We start from the raw sequence: 16,556 nt of genomic DNA, 5'->3' as shown, positions 1-16,556 counted from the left end.
AACCACGGTAACAGCGTTTTAACAGAGAATGACATAACTGATTTTTGTTTAAGGAGCTCTCTGGCTACAGCTGGGGGATGGACTGAAGGGGAAGGTGCCCAGCATTGAGGCTGTGGGGATGAAGAAAAACACCTGGATACAAATATTGAATCATGTTGTACATCTGAAACTAATATAACGTTATATGTCAACTACATCTCAATTTAAAAAAAAAAGAAGGGCTTCCCTGGTGGCACAGTGGGTAAGAATCCGCCTGCCAATGTAGGGGACACAGGTTCGAGCCCTGGTCCAGAAGATGCCACATGTCGCGGAGCAACTAAGCCTGTGCGCCACAACTACTGAGCCTTCACTCTACAGCCCTCGAGCCACAACTACTGAGCCCACGAGCCACAACTACTAAGCCCACGTGCCATAATTACTGGAGCCCACGCGCCGCAACTAGAGAAAGCTCGCGCACAGCAACGAAGACCCAATGCAGCCAAAAATAAATAAATAAATAAGAAAACAAAGAAAAGCACCTATTTTGTAGGTAGAATTTGGCAGACGTGTGGAGGGATGGACGTGGGGTGTGAGAAACGGGGAAACATCAGGTTCAACTCCCCAGTTTTCAGCCTACTAGATGAGTGGAAGGTAGGGCTGTTTGCAGAGATGTGGCAGACTACAGGAAGATCAGGGTTAGGTGGTGAGGGAACTGAGGCCAGGAGTTTGAGATCCAAGTGGGGGCTGTCAAGGAGGATGTTCTGTTCCTCTAATTAAATAGGCTCCTTTTTAGCCTCGGGGCCTTTGCACTGGCTGTTCTCTCTCCCAGTGGGGATGGCCTCCCCCAGATCTTCACATATGAGGCCTCTTCTGACCTTGGCTGAAATGTCACCTCCTTGGCATCCTTCCCCAACCACCTCTCCCTCCAAATAAAACCACCAACTCTTCCACCCACCCCCAACCCCATGGACTCTCACATCAGCCCGTTTAATTCTACATAGCACTTACCACTGTTGTTACCCTTCTAGCTCCCCAAACTGTGGGCTCCAGGAGGGCAGGGTCTGCATTCTGTTCACTGATAAATATGCAGCCCCCAGCACAAAGCCCAATGTATACTGTAGACTCCATAAACTGCAGAGTGAGTGATTAAAGGGGTCCCTCTGGACCAGACCCTATGCATGGTTTGGAGGACCCATGAGATACAGACACCACCCTCCAGGATCTCAGTCTTGCTGGAGGGAAAGAGATGTCAGCCCTGGATCTCAGAGGAGGTCTCTTACCCAGAAAAAGGTCAGGGAAAGCTTCCCAGAGGAGGTGACAGCTGCAGCTGCCAGGGGAAGGAAGACCAGAAGGTTATGCAGCCTGTGGAGGCTCTGGAGACTTGCGAGACACGAACAGGGATCACTATCCCATTTGACGAGCGACGCTCAGAGGCAGAAACTATCTGATACTTCCTGGTGATTCGAATTCTGTCCAAGGGCGAAGTCAAAGAAGCCATCCTCTCTCTCTGAGAGGACAGAAACGAACGGGCAAGCGCCACGCACCGCGGTGGGTTTCCAGCGGGCTCCTCGTTCATCTCAGACCGAGAACACGAGAAACAGGAAATAATGGCTCCTTGAGGCTTCCGTACTACGGAATACACGAGCAAAGAAGGCTGCACCCTGGACTCCGGGCGTCGGCGGGTCATGTGACAAATATAACTTCCGGCCCTCCGCAGGTTGTGCGTGCTGCGGCTTAGAGGTGTTCGAGGCCGCCGGAGGCCTGGCCTGGAGCGGCTCTGGTTTGACAGTGCGGCCGCAGGAGCATGGAGGGTCCCCTGGAGAGGGAGGCGCCCGCGGCGGCGCTGGCCGCCGTGTTGAAGCACAGCTCGGCACTGCCGTCCGAGAGCGCCCAGGTCCGGGGCTACGACTTCAACCGTGGCGTGAACTACCGCGCGCTGCTGGAGGCCTTCGGCACCACTGGTTTCCAGGCCACCAACTTCGGGCGCGCCGTACAGCAAGTCAACGCCATGGTGAGGCCTGGGTGGGACTTCCTGGGTTGAGGGGGCGTGGCCTCCAGTAGCACTGTTGGGTACTTGGGGGCTGGACTTCCCTGGGAGGAGGTGTGTTTTTCGTCCGATAGTTGGAGAGAGACGGAGACCCCCTCCTGGGCGCGAGTTTTTGTGCTGGGGAGTGGGTTGGGACTGATTCTAGGTAGGGGGCGCGTTATAGGCAACATGTGCAAGTATTCTGGGATGGGCGGAGTCTGGGGCCAGACCGCGCAGTTGAGGGAGGGGTTGAAGGAGGAGCCTAAGGCAGGGCGGGACCTGAGGTTGGATTTGCTTTTCCCTGTGGGGAGAGGGGTCGGGACTGCAAAAGTGATTCCTGAAAAGAGGCAAAGCCTGAGTGTGTGACCTGAGACTTGGGCTGTGGAAAGGGCGGAGCCTGCGCAGGGGTGTTCATTCCCTGGTTCCAGGTAGAAGTGGTCCCATATCCCTCAGTGGGCAGGGCCTGGGCGCGGAGTCTGTCTCTGAAACCCACCTGGGGTCCTTGGGCTGGAGTTTGGGGCCAGAGGTTAACTGGACCCTGCCCTTACACACCTAGATAGAGAAGAAACTAGAGCCGCTGGCTCAGGATGAAGACCAACATGCAGACCTGACCCAGAGCTGCCGCCCACTCACCGGCTGCACCATTTTTCTGGGCTACACATCCAACCTCATCAGTTCGGGCATCCGTGAGACCATCCGTTACCTCGTGCAGCACAACATGGTGGGGACCTGGTGGGGTTGTGGCCTTGGCCTCTCTGGGTCTTAATGGGCAATAAGATTACTGGTCATTGGAGTGAGATAGGGAACTATGGGTCAGTTTTGTTTTGCAGCAGAGCTCCCCACAAGGGTCACTGGATGAGAGTTGGGAGTTAGGAGTCCTGCCTGGTACGAAAGCAGGGCCTCCCTTCCTTGGCCAACCTCACTGCCTTGTGACTGCAGGTGGACGTCTTGGTGACCACAGCTGGGGGTGTGGAGGAGGATCTCATCAAGTGCCTGGCGCCCACATACCTGGGCGAGTTCAGCCTCAGGGGGAAGGAGCTACGTGAGAACGGGATCAACAGGTGGGGGGCCCTGAGTGGTGCTGGGTAGGGGAGCCAGGCTGAGGGTCCTGGACCCTGATGCCCACATGCCTCCTGTCCCCAGGATCGGAAACCTGCTGGTGCCCAATGACAATTACTGCAAGTTTGAGGACTGGCTGATGCCCATTTTGGACCAGATGGTGCTGGAGCAGAACACGGAGGTGAGGCTGGAGGAACCTGAGCGGGGGGGTGGCACGGTGGGTGTCAGGGGAGGTGCCGCTGCTGAAGCTGATGTCTCCTAGGGTGTGAAGTGGACGCCTTCCAAGATGATCGCCCGGCTTGGCAAGGAGATAAACAACCCAGAGTCAGTGTATTACTGGGCCCAGAAGGTGAGGGGCTGGGTGGGGGCAAAGTTGCCAGGCTTTGGCATGTGTTGTTTCATCTTTACAGCCACCTGGGGAGTTGGTACTATTCTTATCATTTCCACTCCTAGGTGAGGAACCTCAGAAACAGAGAGGTTAGGCAATTTGCCTGAGGTCCCACAGCTGTTGAGTGTGGTCCTTGTGTTCTGGCTCTACTCCTAGACTACTGGGAAGCAGTTGGGGGCAGTGCTTAGCAGCCCCCATGGGGCCTGGTGTAGGGTCCCATGCTCCTCAGAGGCTATGGGGTCCAGCAATCAGAAAAACAAGAGCTACCATTCTTTTTTTAAAAAATAAATTTATTTATTATTTATTTTTGGCTGCGTTGGGTCTTCCTTGTTGTGCGTGGGCTTTCTCTAGTTGCGGCGAGCGTGGGCTACTCTTCGTTGCAGTGCACAGGTTTCTCATCGCGGTGGCTTCTCTTGTTGCAGAGCACGGGCTCCAGGCGCGCGGGCTTCAGTAGTTGTGGCACACGGGCTTAGTTGGTCCGCGGCACGTGGGATCTTCCCCGACCAGGGCTTGAACCCGCGTCCCCTGCCTTGGCAGGCAGATTCTTAACCACTGTGCCACCAGGGAAGCCCAAGAGCTACCATTCTTTATGTGCCAGGCACAAGTGAAGTTAAGCTCCCTGCCCAGAATCAGGAAGAGAGGAGGGAATGCTCCCAGACTGCCCCTGCAGGGCTCTAAACTCTAACCGCCCTCCTGTCTTGCTCTTTCCCAGAACCACATCCCTGTGTTGAGCCCGGCACTCACAGATGGCTCGCTGGGTGACATGATCTTCTTCCATTCCTATAAGAACCCAGGCCTGGTCCTGGACATCGTTGAAGGTAAGGTGCTGGGGCTCCAGAGGAGCGGGGGAGGAGGGCTGCCTGGGCCCGCGGCCTGACACAGCCCTCTTTCCCAGACCTGAGGCTCATCAACACACAGGCCATCTTCGCCAAGCGCACTGGGATGATCATCCTGGGCGGTGGCATGGTCAAGCACCACATTGCCAACGCCAACCTCATGGTGAGCAGGGATGGAGTGTGTGTGCTCCCTAGTAGGGGGTGGCACTCAGGCCTGTCATGCAGACAGGCCTGTGTACTAGGCCTATGCCATGTGCTGGGTAGACAGCTGTGGACTAGACAGGCCAAGATCCCTGCCCTCCTGGCACTGATGTTCTAGTGGGGGGAGATAGCAAACAGGTGACATGCATATCAGGTGGCAGTAATTGCTATGGAGAAAAATAAGGGAGCATGACGAGATGGCAAGTGAAAGGGGTGCTGTTCATAAAAGGGAAAGCTTCCTGGGAAACGTGACCTGCGAACAGAGGTTTTTCAGGGGGTGGTCCCATGAGCCATGTGGTTGTCTTGGGGGATGGGGGCGAGATAGAATTCCCAGCAGAGGGACCAGTCAGTGCAAAGGTTCTGAGGTGCCTGATGTAGGTCAGGGAACAGATAGAAGGCCGGCGAAGGCTAGAGTGGGAGGAGGTGACAGACAGAAAGTGCAGGGCCTTGAGAGCCACTCAGGTGCTCTCAGGCGCCCCCTGGCTGCTCTGGGGGGAACAAATGAGGGGACCAGGGTGGGGGCCATAGAGAGGGGAGAGGTAAGTTGGATCTGGAGGTCTTCTATGGAGCTGGTGGCAGATGTGGGAGGGCTCTTGCTACCTAGGAGGCGAGTCTGGAGCAACACTGCCCACTGTCTGCCCAGCACCCCGTGACCCCTCACTCTGCCCAGATGTTGACGTGGGGCCCTTCCCTTGGAGTGAGGGGCCGCCAAGGGCTTCCTTCACCTGGAACACGTCCCTCAGCCTCTAGCTACAGTGCCCTGCCTTGGAGTCTGTGTGGCTGACAGCCCACTCTGCCCCTCCCTACAGCGGAATGGGGCTGACTACGCTGTCTACATCAACACAGCCCAGGAGTTTGATGGCTCTGACTCGGGCGCCCGGCCAGATGAAGCTGTCTCTTGGGGCAAGATCCGGGTGGACGCACAGCCTGTCAAGGTGAGGGCCGACCAGCCAGCTGGGGCACAGGGTCTCCCGGGGTACGGCCTTGGGTCCCGTGGCTCACCTGAGTCCCCTCCACAGGTCTATGCTGATGCCTCCCTGGTCTTTCCGCTGCTCGTGGCTGAAACCTTTGCCCAGAAGGTAGGTGCCTTCACGCCCGAGAAGAATGAGGACTGAACACTAGACGGTGTAGCCCCAGGGAGGCCTCACCACCTCCTCTATTTATTAGTTTGCAGACCCAGCTCCTCCCAACTCCTTGGTCAGCAGCATGTCTAGAATAAATGGTCAGTGGTCCTTCTCAGGCTGTGTCTCTCTCTCTGTCCTTGGTCGTGGGTCCCCTGGCTTCAGCCTGTGCCACCCTCCGCCTTGTAGGTCTCTTCCCGCCAGCACTGGATGCTGCCCCCCATGGCGGTCAGCAGGCAGGGCTCCGTGGGGTGGTAGGCCAGCGACTGCACCACACTGGGACCTACAGGCAGGGCCAGCGCCAGGGCACCCTGTGGAGTGAGGGGGTTGGGAGTGTCACCAGTGTGTCTCCCTCCCCTCAGCTGCTTCTCCCCCGCTCTCAGCCACATACATCTAAGTACTTCCGAGACACTGTAAACTTAACCAGCCACAAACTCAGCCCCTCAGTCACTCTGTCCTTCTAGGTGCTCAGGTCAAACATCTTGAATCTATCTCTTACATCTCACATCCCTTTGTCGGGAAATCCTCTTGGTTCTACCTTTAGACCATGCCCAGAGATTGCTGATTCTCTCCACCTTCACAGCCACTACCCTCCTCCACGGCCGGTCACATGTGGGTCCCAGCTTCCCACCCCCTCTGCCGCCATCTGGGCTTCACCCGCCCACTTGATAGCCTCAATGCCCGCTCCCTTCATCACCCTGCAGTCATAGCTCAACAAACACAGTTCTTCAAGCAGGCCACCGTTCCTCTTTCCACCTGGAAAGTGTCCCTTCATGTGCCCTCCCCTTCAGGGTGACTTCCGGTCTACAGGAACCTCGAGAAGTAGGCAGAACGTTGGCACCTTCTTAGTTCCCAGAGGGAGAGCTGGCCCCTGGACTCTCCAGGGCCCCCCGGTTCCCTCCATCCTCTTAGGAGGCTTACTTCTCTGGCCAAGCCCCAGCTCTGACCCCACTACGCCCGGCTGTTCAGTTCGCATCCTGACACCCCCACCAGGCTGAGACATCAGGACAGGGCTCACAGGGCTTGGGGACTGGATCCCACAGGGATGCTCAGAGGCAGCTCAGATTTCCTGAACAACTACAGCCCCGTCTCCCCTGAGGTCAGATGCCACTCCCCGCTCCTCCTACTCCAGGGTCAGTCCCAGTGGCCCTGCCTGACCTGGATTCTGCTGCCGCCAGTGCCATCCAAAGTGCTTCTATGTCCTGACTGACGCGTGTGTGCCACAACCCCAAAGCTTAGCACATGCTGTGCCCTTTGCCAGGAATGCTCTCGCCTCATCCCCTCACTCACTCCTCCTTCCAGCCCTCAGTTCTAACAGCACTCCCTTACAAAGGCCTGGGAGTGACTCAGGTAAGGACAGGGCAGGACCCCCGGTGCAGAGGCTCACCTCCACCAGGTCCCAGAAGAACACCTTCCCGTCCTCGGAGCAGCTGACCACATGCGTGTCACGCTCGCTCAGGCAGCAGTCCAGCTTGTACTCCTGGTTCTTATGGCCCGCGTACCTGGGTGTGAGTGGCATCAGTGGGGGTTTGGGGCCTTACTGGGAGTGGGGGAGGGGCCCCACAGCCCCGAGGACTCACTCGCCCAGCAGCTCCCCTGTGTCCTTGTCTAGAAGCCGCAATGTGGAGTCCAGGCTGGACACCAGGGTGCACTGCCCATCCCGGCTGAAGCAGGTACAGGTGATGGGGCCTGGGGGAAGGGAAGGGGTGGGCAAGCAGGTCAGGCTGGGGTCTCCCGTGCTGCCCCCACCTTCCCTGCCTGCCTCACAGCCCCAGCCACACTCACTGCCCACGTAGTCTGAGAAGAGTTGCCCCATCCTCAGGTCATAGCGCCTTACCCGGCCATCTACGGAGCTGCAAGAGAGGATGGATCCAGCTGAAGCATCACAGGGGCCAGTAGGTCCAGGGCTCCAGCTTCGGTGTTCCTGTACCCTCTCACCTGGCCAGGGCCCTGAGAGCAAGGCTGGGTGCCTGCCCTTCCTGGGCACCCTTCACTGTCATGTCATGTTCAGGACTGGCCCCAGAAAACATGCATTGAAGTGAATTCATGAGTGGAATTCTGAGGCACTGGCTTTGAGACTCAGCCCCAGGGGCCAATCAGGTCCCACTGCATCTGTTTCTGATTTATACTGAGCTCCTTCTCTGGGCTACACCCTGTGTGGGAGCTTGGGACACAGCCGCTACCAAGCCAGGAGCACTTGCTGCAAACGTGAAGCCTTGCTGACTGAGGGTAATCAGCTCCCCGAGGAGGTGACGTTTGAATTGGTACTTGAGGATGAGAAGGAGCCAACCATGTGCAGTCCAAGGGGGGGAGGTGTGGGAACTGGGTAGGCCACCAGGCCATGCAGCCCAAATGCCCCCAGTGGTGGTATCGGCACTCCCTCAGGTTGTGGCAACATTTGGGCAGCCCTGCATGGGAATTTTTATTTTTTTTTAATTGTCTCCTGCAGGTAGAATATCAACTCTATGTAAGCGGCGGTTTTTCCTTGTTTTCCTATCTTTTCACTCCTGTATGCTCATTGACTGAAAATGTGACCTGCAGGGGGTGCTCAAACACACTCTGAATAAGTAGTAGAAGGGTAGCCCAGGCACAGGAAGAGCAATTGCAAAAGTAGGTCCTGGGGTGGGAGCATGTGTGGCATATTTAACAGAAATGAGCCTGGGAATGAATAAAAACTGAGAGCACAACAGAGACCAGACCATGCAAGGCCTTGTGAGTGCAGTGAGGAGAATAGATTTTTTTTTTTTTTTTTGGAGAGTAGATTTTAATCTAAGTACAGAGCTATGATCCCCAGTGGCACCTGGGGACGGGCAAGGTCCTGGACCCACTCACCCTGCGAGGACCTCATGGTCTGACACCTTCACGCTGGATATGCCATCCTTGGCTTCGTCCAGCGTCTGTATGGGCTCAGGTCTCCGCGAGCGGCAGTCCCAGCAGCGGATGGTGGAATCGATAGAGCCTGTGAGGTCAGCATGAAGGTGGATCAGGTTTGGGCGGGGCCGGGGCAGCCCCCTGCGCCCACCTGCCTAGGCCCCGGACTCACCAGACAGGATAACTGTGGCCTCTTCATTAAACTGCACTGTGTTCACCTTCTGCAAAACAGGAACAGCCGCTTAGAGAAGGCTGGACTTTGGAGGATGGGGATAAAAGCAGGGTTCCCAGTGCTAGTTAAAGCAAGGGAAAAGGCTAGGGGTAGGGGAGGTGGAAGTTTTTGGAGGAACTGCAAGGACAGGGCTTGGTGAAGGCGGGGCCGTGGGGAAGGATCCTTGCGCTGTAATTGCGTGGGGAGGGGTGGGTCCCTGTCACCACCTACACGCAATTCCGGTCCGTTCTAACGAGGCCCTTTCTTGCTTGCACTCACCCCCGCGTGGCCCCGGAATTTGCGCACGACCTGCCCCGATGCCACATCCCACAGCACCACTGCCTTGTCCCCGCCGCCGGAGCAGAGACTGCTGTTGTCAAAGGAGCTAGAGGGCAGAGCAGGGAAGATCAGCGTCTACCTCTGATCCCGGCCTCAGCGCCTCGATCCCGGCCTGGCCCCCGGCTCACCCTGCCGCGTCCAGCACCTCGTAGCCGTGGCCGCTGTACGTCCGCAGTAGCGTCCCTCGCAGCGGGCTCCACAGCTTCAGGGTCTTGTCGCTGCCGCAAGTCAGACAGTAATTGCCATCCACTGGGGAACACCACGAGGGGGTTACTGGGCCGCCGACTTCAGGAGGCGGAGGTAGGACCCGGAATGAAGATAAGGGCGCTCACCATTAAATCGCACGGCTCGCACCGCCCTCTGCCCGCAGTCCAACGTCTTCAACAGTTTCTGAGGCAGCTCCGGGCCCCGCGGTTTTGGCTCCGGGAAAGCCATTGCTCCGCCCTCCCTTCCTCGCCACCTTACAGTTGCCCGCACCGAGGCTTTCTGCCCTGGGAACCCACGCTTTGGTGTAACCTTATTATTGTCCTCCATAGTCTACTTCCTATTTCTCACTTCCGGGTTCAACGTTTAGGCTTTTTGGAGAAAGCGTTGGAAACACTGAAGCTTGTTTCCAGCTTCTCGGTTTCTTCCCCCACGTCCTGTTTTCTTGGAACATTTTTGGCTTCTTCGAATTCTCTGTCCCCTGGATGGGGGGAGTTCCAGCTCCCGCCGGCAGGAACGGAAGCGCGAGGGCTGAGGGTGTTACTCTAAAAGCCATCCTCCGTTTCCATGCCGGAAGCCGCCGGAAGCTGCCGGAAGCTGAGACTCCCGCAGCGGAAGAGGTGCGACTCGCTATGTCCGCGAACAGTATGTCGGACCCACGGAGGCCCAACAAAGTGCTGAGGTGAGGATCCTAGTTGTCATGGTGTTAAAAAACAAAACAAAAAAATTCAGCTATAAAATTTAAAGATATAATTGGATTTATCAAATGATTCATGAATTGGGCAGCATCCCATCTAGCAAGTAGAGGGGAGCGCTAAAGGGCTACAAAAAGGGAAAGGTTTTTTAAAGGCAAGGCAAGGAAGTCATAATCAGAAAAAAAAGGGTGATTTCAGATTAGGCCATTTCCCTTTCGGGGGAAAAAGGGTCTTATTAGGTGGGGTTACCTCGTCTCCCATTTGGAGGATGGAGGGGGGAGAGGACCCATGTGACCGACTACCTCATTGGTGCTGACCAGAAAATTCCTGACTGACCGGTTAAGACTACATTTCTGGAGGAGGTTGAAGCTTCGGTTAGGTTAGGTATTGAGCCCTGCTTTGTTTGCTTGGCCTAGCATAAGGGACTCCATTTTTGGCCTGTGGTTTTCTCTTTAACAATGCCCCCTCCTCCCACCCTCCCCACCTTAATCAGACTCTCAGCTTAACTGAGAGATGTGAGCAAAACTTAAGGCATGAGTGCCACTCTCAGCTACTGCTCTGAGGTTCTTGCAGTTTTTCTTGTTCCTTTGTGTGCTAACCATAGGTTATGATGTTTTTGCTTAACCCCTGTGATAGTCACAGGTCCTGGCTGGCTTCAGGTTCACAGTTTTTAAGTTCGTCATTTTTTTGTTACTTTTCTGATGTTCGAGTCTTAAGGAGATCTTTTGCTTGGTGGTTAGTGGCAGTGAGTATGCATTTAAAGCTTTTGAGAGATTAAGTGCACCAGGGAGATTATTATAATAAACAAGATAATTCACAGTGTTTGGAGTGCACTTTGGAACCATGGTCCCCAGGATCCAAACCAGGCAAAATCAAATATGTCAAAGAAAGTTCCCATTGGGAATTCCCTGGGGGTCCAGTGGTTAGGACTCCACACTTCCAATGCAGCGGGCATGGGTTCGATCCCTGCTAAGAAAAGAAAGTTCCCGTTGAAGGAGTCACCTTGCTCAGTGATTTTTTTTTTTTTTTTGCGGTACGCGGGCCTCTCACTGTTGTGGCCTCTCCCGTTGCGGAGCACAGGCTCCGGATGCGCAGGCTCAGCGGCCATGGCTCACGGGCCCAGCCGCTCCGCAGCATGTGGGATCTTCCCGGACCGGGGCACAAACTCGTGTCCCCTGCATCGGCAGGCGGACTCCCAACCACTGCGCCACCAGGGAAGCCCAACAACTTGGAAAATTTTTGCTTGTGGTCTTGCTCTAAGGTCGTTTCAAAGTGCTCAGCTATGGTCACTGGCTCCATCAGACTGGTGGTCTCCCATCCTGTTTTCTGTCTTTTTATCAATGCACTAATCTCAGGAGATAATCTATTTGTAAATAGGGCAGCTAAGAGCAGGTTGAGTGACTCTTTTATATGGGACCAGAATGCCATAGGAGGAGAGCTTCCAAGTGTGCCTTAAAGTTGGCCTGATTCATCTTTCTTTGGTTTGCATGTTTAATAATAGACCGATCAGTTGGGGTAGGGAAGATTCTAGGAATGGCTTATAAAAGGTCAGGTGCTGTTTTGCCACCTTTTTCTGGTTGAGGATCTTGAAGATAATCCTCTGGGTTTTACCATTTTGCTTCCTGTGTCCATTTGGTGCTTCACCAGGTCCTACCTGCATGTGCACAAGCTGATAAAGATTTTGCAGCCTGGGGTCGAGGCCCTGATAATGACTCCAGATTCTTCAAAGAACTTTTGGGGTTCCTCCCTAGGTTTAGGAAATGCCTTAACTATGGCCCTTAGTTCCATCTTTGACCAAAGAGTGAAAGATATCTGAGGAGGTTCGTCTGCAACCTTGGGTAGTTCTCTCTTACATGGTAACTGTTGAATAGTCCCTTCAGAGTGGAAAAGCAGTTCAGAAAGAAAATCAGTAAAACATGAGTACTCAGGTAAAGAAGGAGAGAGGGGCTTCCCTGGTGGCGCAGTGGTTAAGAATCCGCCTGCTAATGCAGGGGACACGGGTTCAAGCCCTGGTCCGGGAAGATCCCACATGCCGCGGAGCAACTAAGCCTGTGCACCACAACTACTGAGCCTGTGCTCTAGAGCCACAACTACTGAGCCTGCGAGCCACAACTACTGAAGCCCACACGCCTAGAGCCCGTGCTCCAAAACAAGAGAAGCCACCACAATGAGAAGCCCATGCACCGCAACTAAGAGTAGCCCCTGCTCTCTGCAACTAGAGAAAGCTCGCGTGCAGCAACGAAAACCCGACGCAGCCAAAAAAAAAAAAAAAAAAAAGCCTTATAAAAAAAAAAAGGAGAGAGGAGAGCAGTAGGAGTCATGTCAGCCCTTCCTTTTTTGTTTTAGGTACTTCTTGTGTTTCTGATTTTTCATTAGCCTTTTTGTAACCCATCTTTTTTTTTTTTTTTTTTTTTTTTTGTGGTACGTGGGCCTCTCACTGCTGTGGCCTCTCCCGTTGTGGAGCACAGGCTCTGGACGCGCAGGCCCAGCGGCCATGGCTCACGGGCCCAGCCGCTCCGCGGCATGTGGGATCTTCCCAGACCGGGGCACGAACCCGTGTCCCCTGCATCGGCAGGCGGACTCTCAACCACTGCGCCACCAGGGAAGCCCTGTAACTCATCTTTTAATGAAGCTATTTTGGAAACTTGAAGCCTTTTGGAAGCTTCCATATACCAATGAAAATAGGTATCCCATTCTGTTTGCTTAATTTGGAAACCCTCACTTTCAAGGGCACTTCTTTTTTTTTTAATAAATTTATTTATTTGTTTTTTGGCTGCATTGGATCTTCGTTGCTGTGTGCGGGCTTTCTCTAATTGTGGACAGCGGGGGCTGCTCTTCATTGCAGTGTGTGGGCTTCTCATTGCGGTGGCTTCTCCTGTCGTGGAGCGCAGGCTCTAGGCCCCCGGGCTTTGGTAGTTGCAGTGCGTGGGCTCAGTCGTTGTGGCTCGCGGGCTCTAGAGCGCAGGCTCACTAGTTGTGGTGCACGGGCTTAGTTGCTCTGCAGCATGTGGGATCTTCCCGGACCAGGGCTCGAACCCGTGTCCCCTGCATTGGCAGGCAGATTCTTAACCATTGCGCCACCAGGGAAGTCCCTCAAAGGCACTTCTGAAATAAACAATCTTGTCTCACTGACACATTCCCCACAGTGGCCACTGTAATTCTAGGTTGTTTTTAGTAATATTTTGCCATTTTTGTAGATATTTACAGCTTTTGGGATTATAGTTCTTAGACATAAAAAAGGCAGGTGTGCTGATGGGTGGCATGCTTGATTCATTAAAGGTGAAAGCTCCCATCTCTCTTAGCTGGCTTTATCTACACAAAGCAAGACAGACAAACATGAATACCGTAACGTTCCAGCTGTAACCAGTTACTGCGGCCTGGCCAAGAAAAAGGCCCTGTGCGCACCACCACCAACTGCCTACACAGAACCTGGCGCTGGGGGAAAGGACTGAACCCGCAGACCCCACGTGGGGATTGTGGGCTGATTCCAAACGAATGGGGAACCGCAGCTGCCACCAGCAGTGCCCAGTGTGGAATCTGGGAAAGGATCCCAAATAAACGGGGAACAGCAGACCATACCGCCAGCAGTTCCTAACATGGAATCTGGGAACAGAGCCAAGGCTGGGGGTATCCAACCAAATGAGGAACTGTGGTCCGAACTACCAGCAGCTCCCAACATGGAACTAGTGATTCCAGACAAATGGGGAACTGGCTGGAGAGCCAATTAGATTGGGAGTGACACAAAGAGAGCAGAGGTCAGAACTGAGAGAAACTTACCCATGGCTCCCAGAAACGGCGAGAAAGACAGTGGACTCAAAAAGGGGTTCATGGGTACCATGCTTCTGTTTCTCGTTGTCCCCGAATGCTGTCAGAGGTTTAGTTTGGATCCTGTCGCTGCCACCAGATCTGTTGGAAAAACAAAATTCAACTGAGTAAATTTTAAAGATCTAATTGACAGGGCTTCCCTGGTGGCGCAGTGGTTGAGAGTCCGCCTGCCGATGCAGGGGACACGGGTTCGTGCCCCAGTCCGGGAAGATCTTACATGGTGCGGAGTGGCTGGGCCCGTGAGCCATGGCCACTGGGCCTGCGCGTCTGGAGCCTGTGCTCCACAACGGGAGAGGCCACAACAGTGAGAGGCCCGCGTACCCCAAAGAAAAAAAAAAAAGATCTAATTGACTTTATTGAAGGCTTCATGGATCAGGCAACATCTCATCTAGCAAGTAGAGGGGAGCTCTAAAGGGCTACAGAAAGGGAAAGGTTTTTAAAGACAGGACAAGGAAGTCATAAACAGAAGAAAGGATTATTTCAGATTAAGTCACCTCCTTTTTGGGAAAAAAGGGTCTTATTAGGTGGGTTACCTCTTCCTTTGGGGGATGGAGAGGGGAGAGGGGCCCATGTGACAGACTACTTCATTGGTACTGACCAGAAAATTCCTGACTGACTGGTTGAGACTACATTTCTTGGGGAGGCTGAAGCTCCAATTAGGTGAGGTACTAAGCCCCAGTTCAGTGGCATGGCCTAGCATAAATGACTCCATTTTGGGCCTGTGGTTTTATTTTTAACGATGGGAATGGGCCTCACGTTGTGGGTTGGAGGCCCAGGGGAGCACCTGCCCATCCTGGGGGCAGAGCTTGAGCACCCCTGACCCTGCTGCAGGTACAAGCCCCCGCCGAGCGAGTGTAACCCAGCCTTGGATGACCCAACACCGGACTACATGAACCTGCTCGGCATGATCTTCAGCATGTGTGGCCTCATGCTCAAGGTGGGCAGGGCTGAGTTTCCTTCCCGTAGCTCCGCCTGACAGTGGGGGAAGGCGTGGATTCAGAATGAAGCAGGACCAGTGCTGAGGGGGCAGGGCTGGGGTCATGCTGGGTGAAGAAGGCTAGAGCTGTTGGGGAAGCCAGGTGTCTGGGTCAGGGTGGCACATAGGACGTCAGTCTGAGGGTGGGGCCAGGCTTTAATGCAACTTGGTGGGGACTGGTGGAGAAAATGTGGGGTCCATAGCACGATGGGGGATGTCAAAGGCCAGGCTCCTTAGGCCTGAGGGGACATGGTGGGGTCTGAGATGCAGGACAGGGAGTAGGACCAGAACTCGGGTACCTGGAGTTAACTATGGGGGTCTGGAACTGAGAGACTCCTGGGGCTCAGGGTTTGAGCTGCATCAGGTGGAATTGGGGTTGGAACCGGTGCCTGGGAATGGCCCTTGTTGGGGCTCATTGGGGTGCCTCTCACCGACCTAACCCACCCATCCACCTACCTCTTCCAGCTGAAGTGGTGCGCTTGGGTCGCTGTCTACTGCTCCTTCATCAGCTTTGCCAACTCCCGGAGCTCTGAGGACACTAAGCAGATGATGAGTAGCTTCATGTGAGGCTGGATCTGGAGAGGGAGGGACTCCTGGGTGAGGGGAAGGGGACCCCAAGCCTATCCATCCTGGACTGACACCTCTCTCCCATCTCAGGCTGTCCATCTCTGCTGTGGTGATGTCATATCTGCAGAACCCTCAGCCCATGACGCCCCCCTGGTGATGTCAGCCTAGAGGGGTCACATCCTGGACCCCTCTATCCACCTTACGCCCTAAGCCTGGCCCGTGGCTGCTCAGCCTCCTGCCGTCAGCTGCAGTCCTGGGCTTACCTGCGTGAGGTAGTCTTGGGGCCTGCAGCTGGATGGAGGGAACCTGGCCCTGTCCTTGGGATCCCACTTCGCTGAAGCAGAGAGGGGAATCTCCTAGGCCTACCCCTCCTGCCTTCCTTCCCCACCCTGCCTGCTGTTGGGGGAGATACTATCCGTGTTTCTAGGTGTATCCACTCATTTTCTTGTTGAAACCAGTTAATAATAAATTTTTGCATTCTGGTTCTCTGAGACCTCTCTCTCCTTCTGTGCATTGTCATAACAGGCAGAAGGGCTCCAGTTCCTCCACTCAGTCAGGCTTGGGGTGGGGTCCCCAGTCTGGAGCATTTTGGTTAGTTCACTTGCTTATTTCACAAGACTTGAGCCTTAAGTCAGCTGCCAGAGACTGAACAGTGATCCCTGCCCTCTGGCAACTCAGCAGACAGCCCTGCTGATCTAAGGAATCTGTGCTTTGGTTTTCTTATCAGAGGAATGGGGGTATTGTCAGCAAATTGGATGGACTGGTAGGGACTGGGGGAAGGCATGAAAGACTGAGTTCTCCCCCACCTGCCCTGTTCTGACTCCTCATCAGAGGACACCGGTATCCCTCGAACAAGGCTGGATGCCTCCCCTCCCCAGCACCGTAACGGCGGTTACTTTACGTCTCCATGCATAGGACAGAACAGAGCCCCCATTAACCTCTGTTCCTAGCCAGGCTAGGTCCCTCGCGGACCCTAGCCCGGAAAGTCAACGGAATACCCTAGGATCCTAGGCATATACTCTACCTCCAAGGCAAACACAGCATCCGTAGGAAAATCTGAGACCTCTGCGCCCAGGGGGACAAAAGGGCACTCGAAGTCCACATGGAGGCCACACAGAGGCCACGAGAGGCTAAAGGCTCGTCTGGCCGAACCAGCACCCCGAGAGTGGGACGCGCCCAGCGCCTCTTTGCGCTTCTAGCGCCCGCATTGTCCCCAGCGGTACCCAGAACTACCGCCTTGGTCTCGTGACGCGGCGGG

At 54.8% G+C, this 16,556-nt stretch overlaps 3 protein-coding genes and 1 long non-coding RNA gene across 5 annotated transcripts; 2 read left to right on the top strand and 2 right to left on the bottom strand.

The window, feature by feature from the left end:
• Window positions 1–1,520: 1,520 nt before the first annotated feature.
• On the top strand, window positions 1,521–5,728 carry DHPS (deoxyhypusine synthase). Of its 2 annotated transcripts, XM_060093987.1 has the most exons (9): window positions 1,657–1,990; window positions 2,562–2,726; window positions 2,945–3,066; window positions 3,149–3,245; window positions 3,327–3,413; window positions 4,165–4,270; window positions 4,348–4,451; window positions 5,299–5,424; window positions 5,509–5,728. In XM_060093987.1, the coding sequence occupies exons 1-9, from the start codon at window positions 1,784–1,786 to the stop codon at window positions 5,602–5,604; spliced, it is 1,110 nt and encodes a 369-aa protein (XP_059949970.1). In that variant the 5' UTR covers window positions 1,657–1,783; the 3' UTR covers window positions 5,605–5,728. The 2 variants fall into 2 exon arrangements, with proteins under 2 accessions (XP_059949971.1, XP_059949970.1); XM_060093988.1 differs by lacking the exon at window positions 2,562–2,726 and having other exon boundaries at window positions 1,521–1,990.
• Window positions 5,616–9,797, bottom strand: WDR83 (WD repeat domain 83). The gene is made up of 9 exons (XM_060093989.1): window positions 9,364–9,797; window positions 9,160–9,280; window positions 8,972–9,077; window positions 8,654–8,702; window positions 8,443–8,569; window positions 7,396–7,463; window positions 7,191–7,299; window positions 6,998–7,112; window positions 5,616–5,921 (listed from the first exon to the last, which is right to left on the bottom strand). The coding sequence occupies exons 1-9, from the start codon at window positions 9,563–9,565 to the stop codon at window positions 5,772–5,774; spliced, it is 1,047 nt and encodes a 348-aa protein (XP_059949972.1). The 5' UTR covers window positions 9,566–9,797; the 3' UTR covers window positions 5,616–5,771.
• A 14-nt stretch (window positions 9,798–9,811) lies between these two features.
• On the top strand, window positions 9,812–15,789 carry WDR83OS (WD repeat domain 83 opposite strand). The gene is made up of 4 exons (XM_060093990.1): window positions 9,812–9,917; window positions 14,587–14,692; window positions 15,197–15,294; window positions 15,389–15,789. Exons 1-4 carry the CDS (start codon window positions 9,868–9,870, stop codon window positions 15,453–15,455), a joined length of 321 nt encoding a protein of 106 aa, XP_059949973.1. The 5' UTR covers window positions 9,812–9,867; the 3' UTR covers window positions 15,456–15,789.
• Window positions 12,667–16,528, bottom strand: LOC132486592 (uncharacterized). The gene is made up of 4 exons (XR_009531494.1): window positions 16,323–16,528; window positions 15,188–15,306; window positions 13,708–13,836; window positions 12,667–13,035 (listed from the first exon to the last, which is right to left on the bottom strand). It is a non-coding gene; the product is annotated as an uncharacterized LOC132486592 (long non-coding RNA).
• Window positions 16,529–16,556: the final 28 nt, after the last annotated feature.

Source organism: Mesoplodon densirostris, chromosome 3, assembly GCF_025265405.1.
Source record: "Mesoplodon densirostris isolate mMesDen1 chromosome 3, mMesDen1 primary haplotype, whole genome shotgun sequence".
Lineage (NCBI taxonomy): Eukaryota > Metazoa > Chordata > Mammalia > Artiodactyla > Ziphiidae > Mesoplodon > Mesoplodon densirostris.
Note: the sequence above shows the minus strand (reverse complement) of the source record. Positions and strands in the feature narration are given on the sequence as shown.

What these genes read in the sequence shown, in the direction of transcription:
- DHPS (XM_060093987.1), top strand. Translation starts at nt 1,784, where the DNA reads ATGGAGGGTCCCCTGGAGAGGGAGGCGCCCGCGGCGGCGCTGGCCGCC. An exon ending in GGTCCTGGACATCGTTGAAG is followed by an intron (nt 4,271 to 4,347) that starts GTAAGGTGCTGG and finishes CCTCTTTCCCAG; the next exon opens with ACCTGAGGCTCATCAACACA. An exon ending in TGGACGCACAGCCTGTCAAG is followed by an intron (nt 5,425 to 5,508) that starts GTGAGGGCCGAC and finishes TCCCCTCCACAG; the next exon opens with GTCTATGCTGATGCCTCCCT.
- WDR83OS (XM_060093990.1), top strand. Translation starts at nt 9,868, where the DNA reads ATGTCCGCGAACAGTATGTCGGACCCACGGAGGCCCAACAAAGTGCTG. An exon ending in TGTGTGGCCTCATGCTCAAG is followed by an intron (nt 14,693 to 15,196) that starts GTGGGCAGGGCT and finishes TACCTCTTCCAG; the next exon opens with CTGAAGTGGTGCGCTTGGGT. An exon ending in CAGATGATGAGTAGCTTCAT is followed by an intron (nt 15,295 to 15,388) that starts GTGAGGCTGGAT and finishes CTCCCATCTCAG; the next exon opens with GCTGTCCATCTCTGCTGTGG.
- WDR83 (XM_060093989.1), bottom strand. Translation starts at nt 9,565, where the DNA reads ATGGAGGACAATAATAAGGTTACACCAAAGCGTGGGTTCCCAGGGCAG. An exon ending in GCGAGCCGTGCGATTTAATG is followed by an intron (nt 9,281 to 9,363) that starts GTGAGCGCCCTT and finishes GGTGTTCCCCAG; the next exon opens with TGGATGGCAATTACTGTCTG. An exon ending in CTTCTCAGACTACGTGGGCA is followed by an intron (nt 7,300 to 7,395) that starts GTGAGTGTGGCT and finishes CCCTTCCCCCAG; the next exon opens with GCCCCATCACCTGTACCTGC.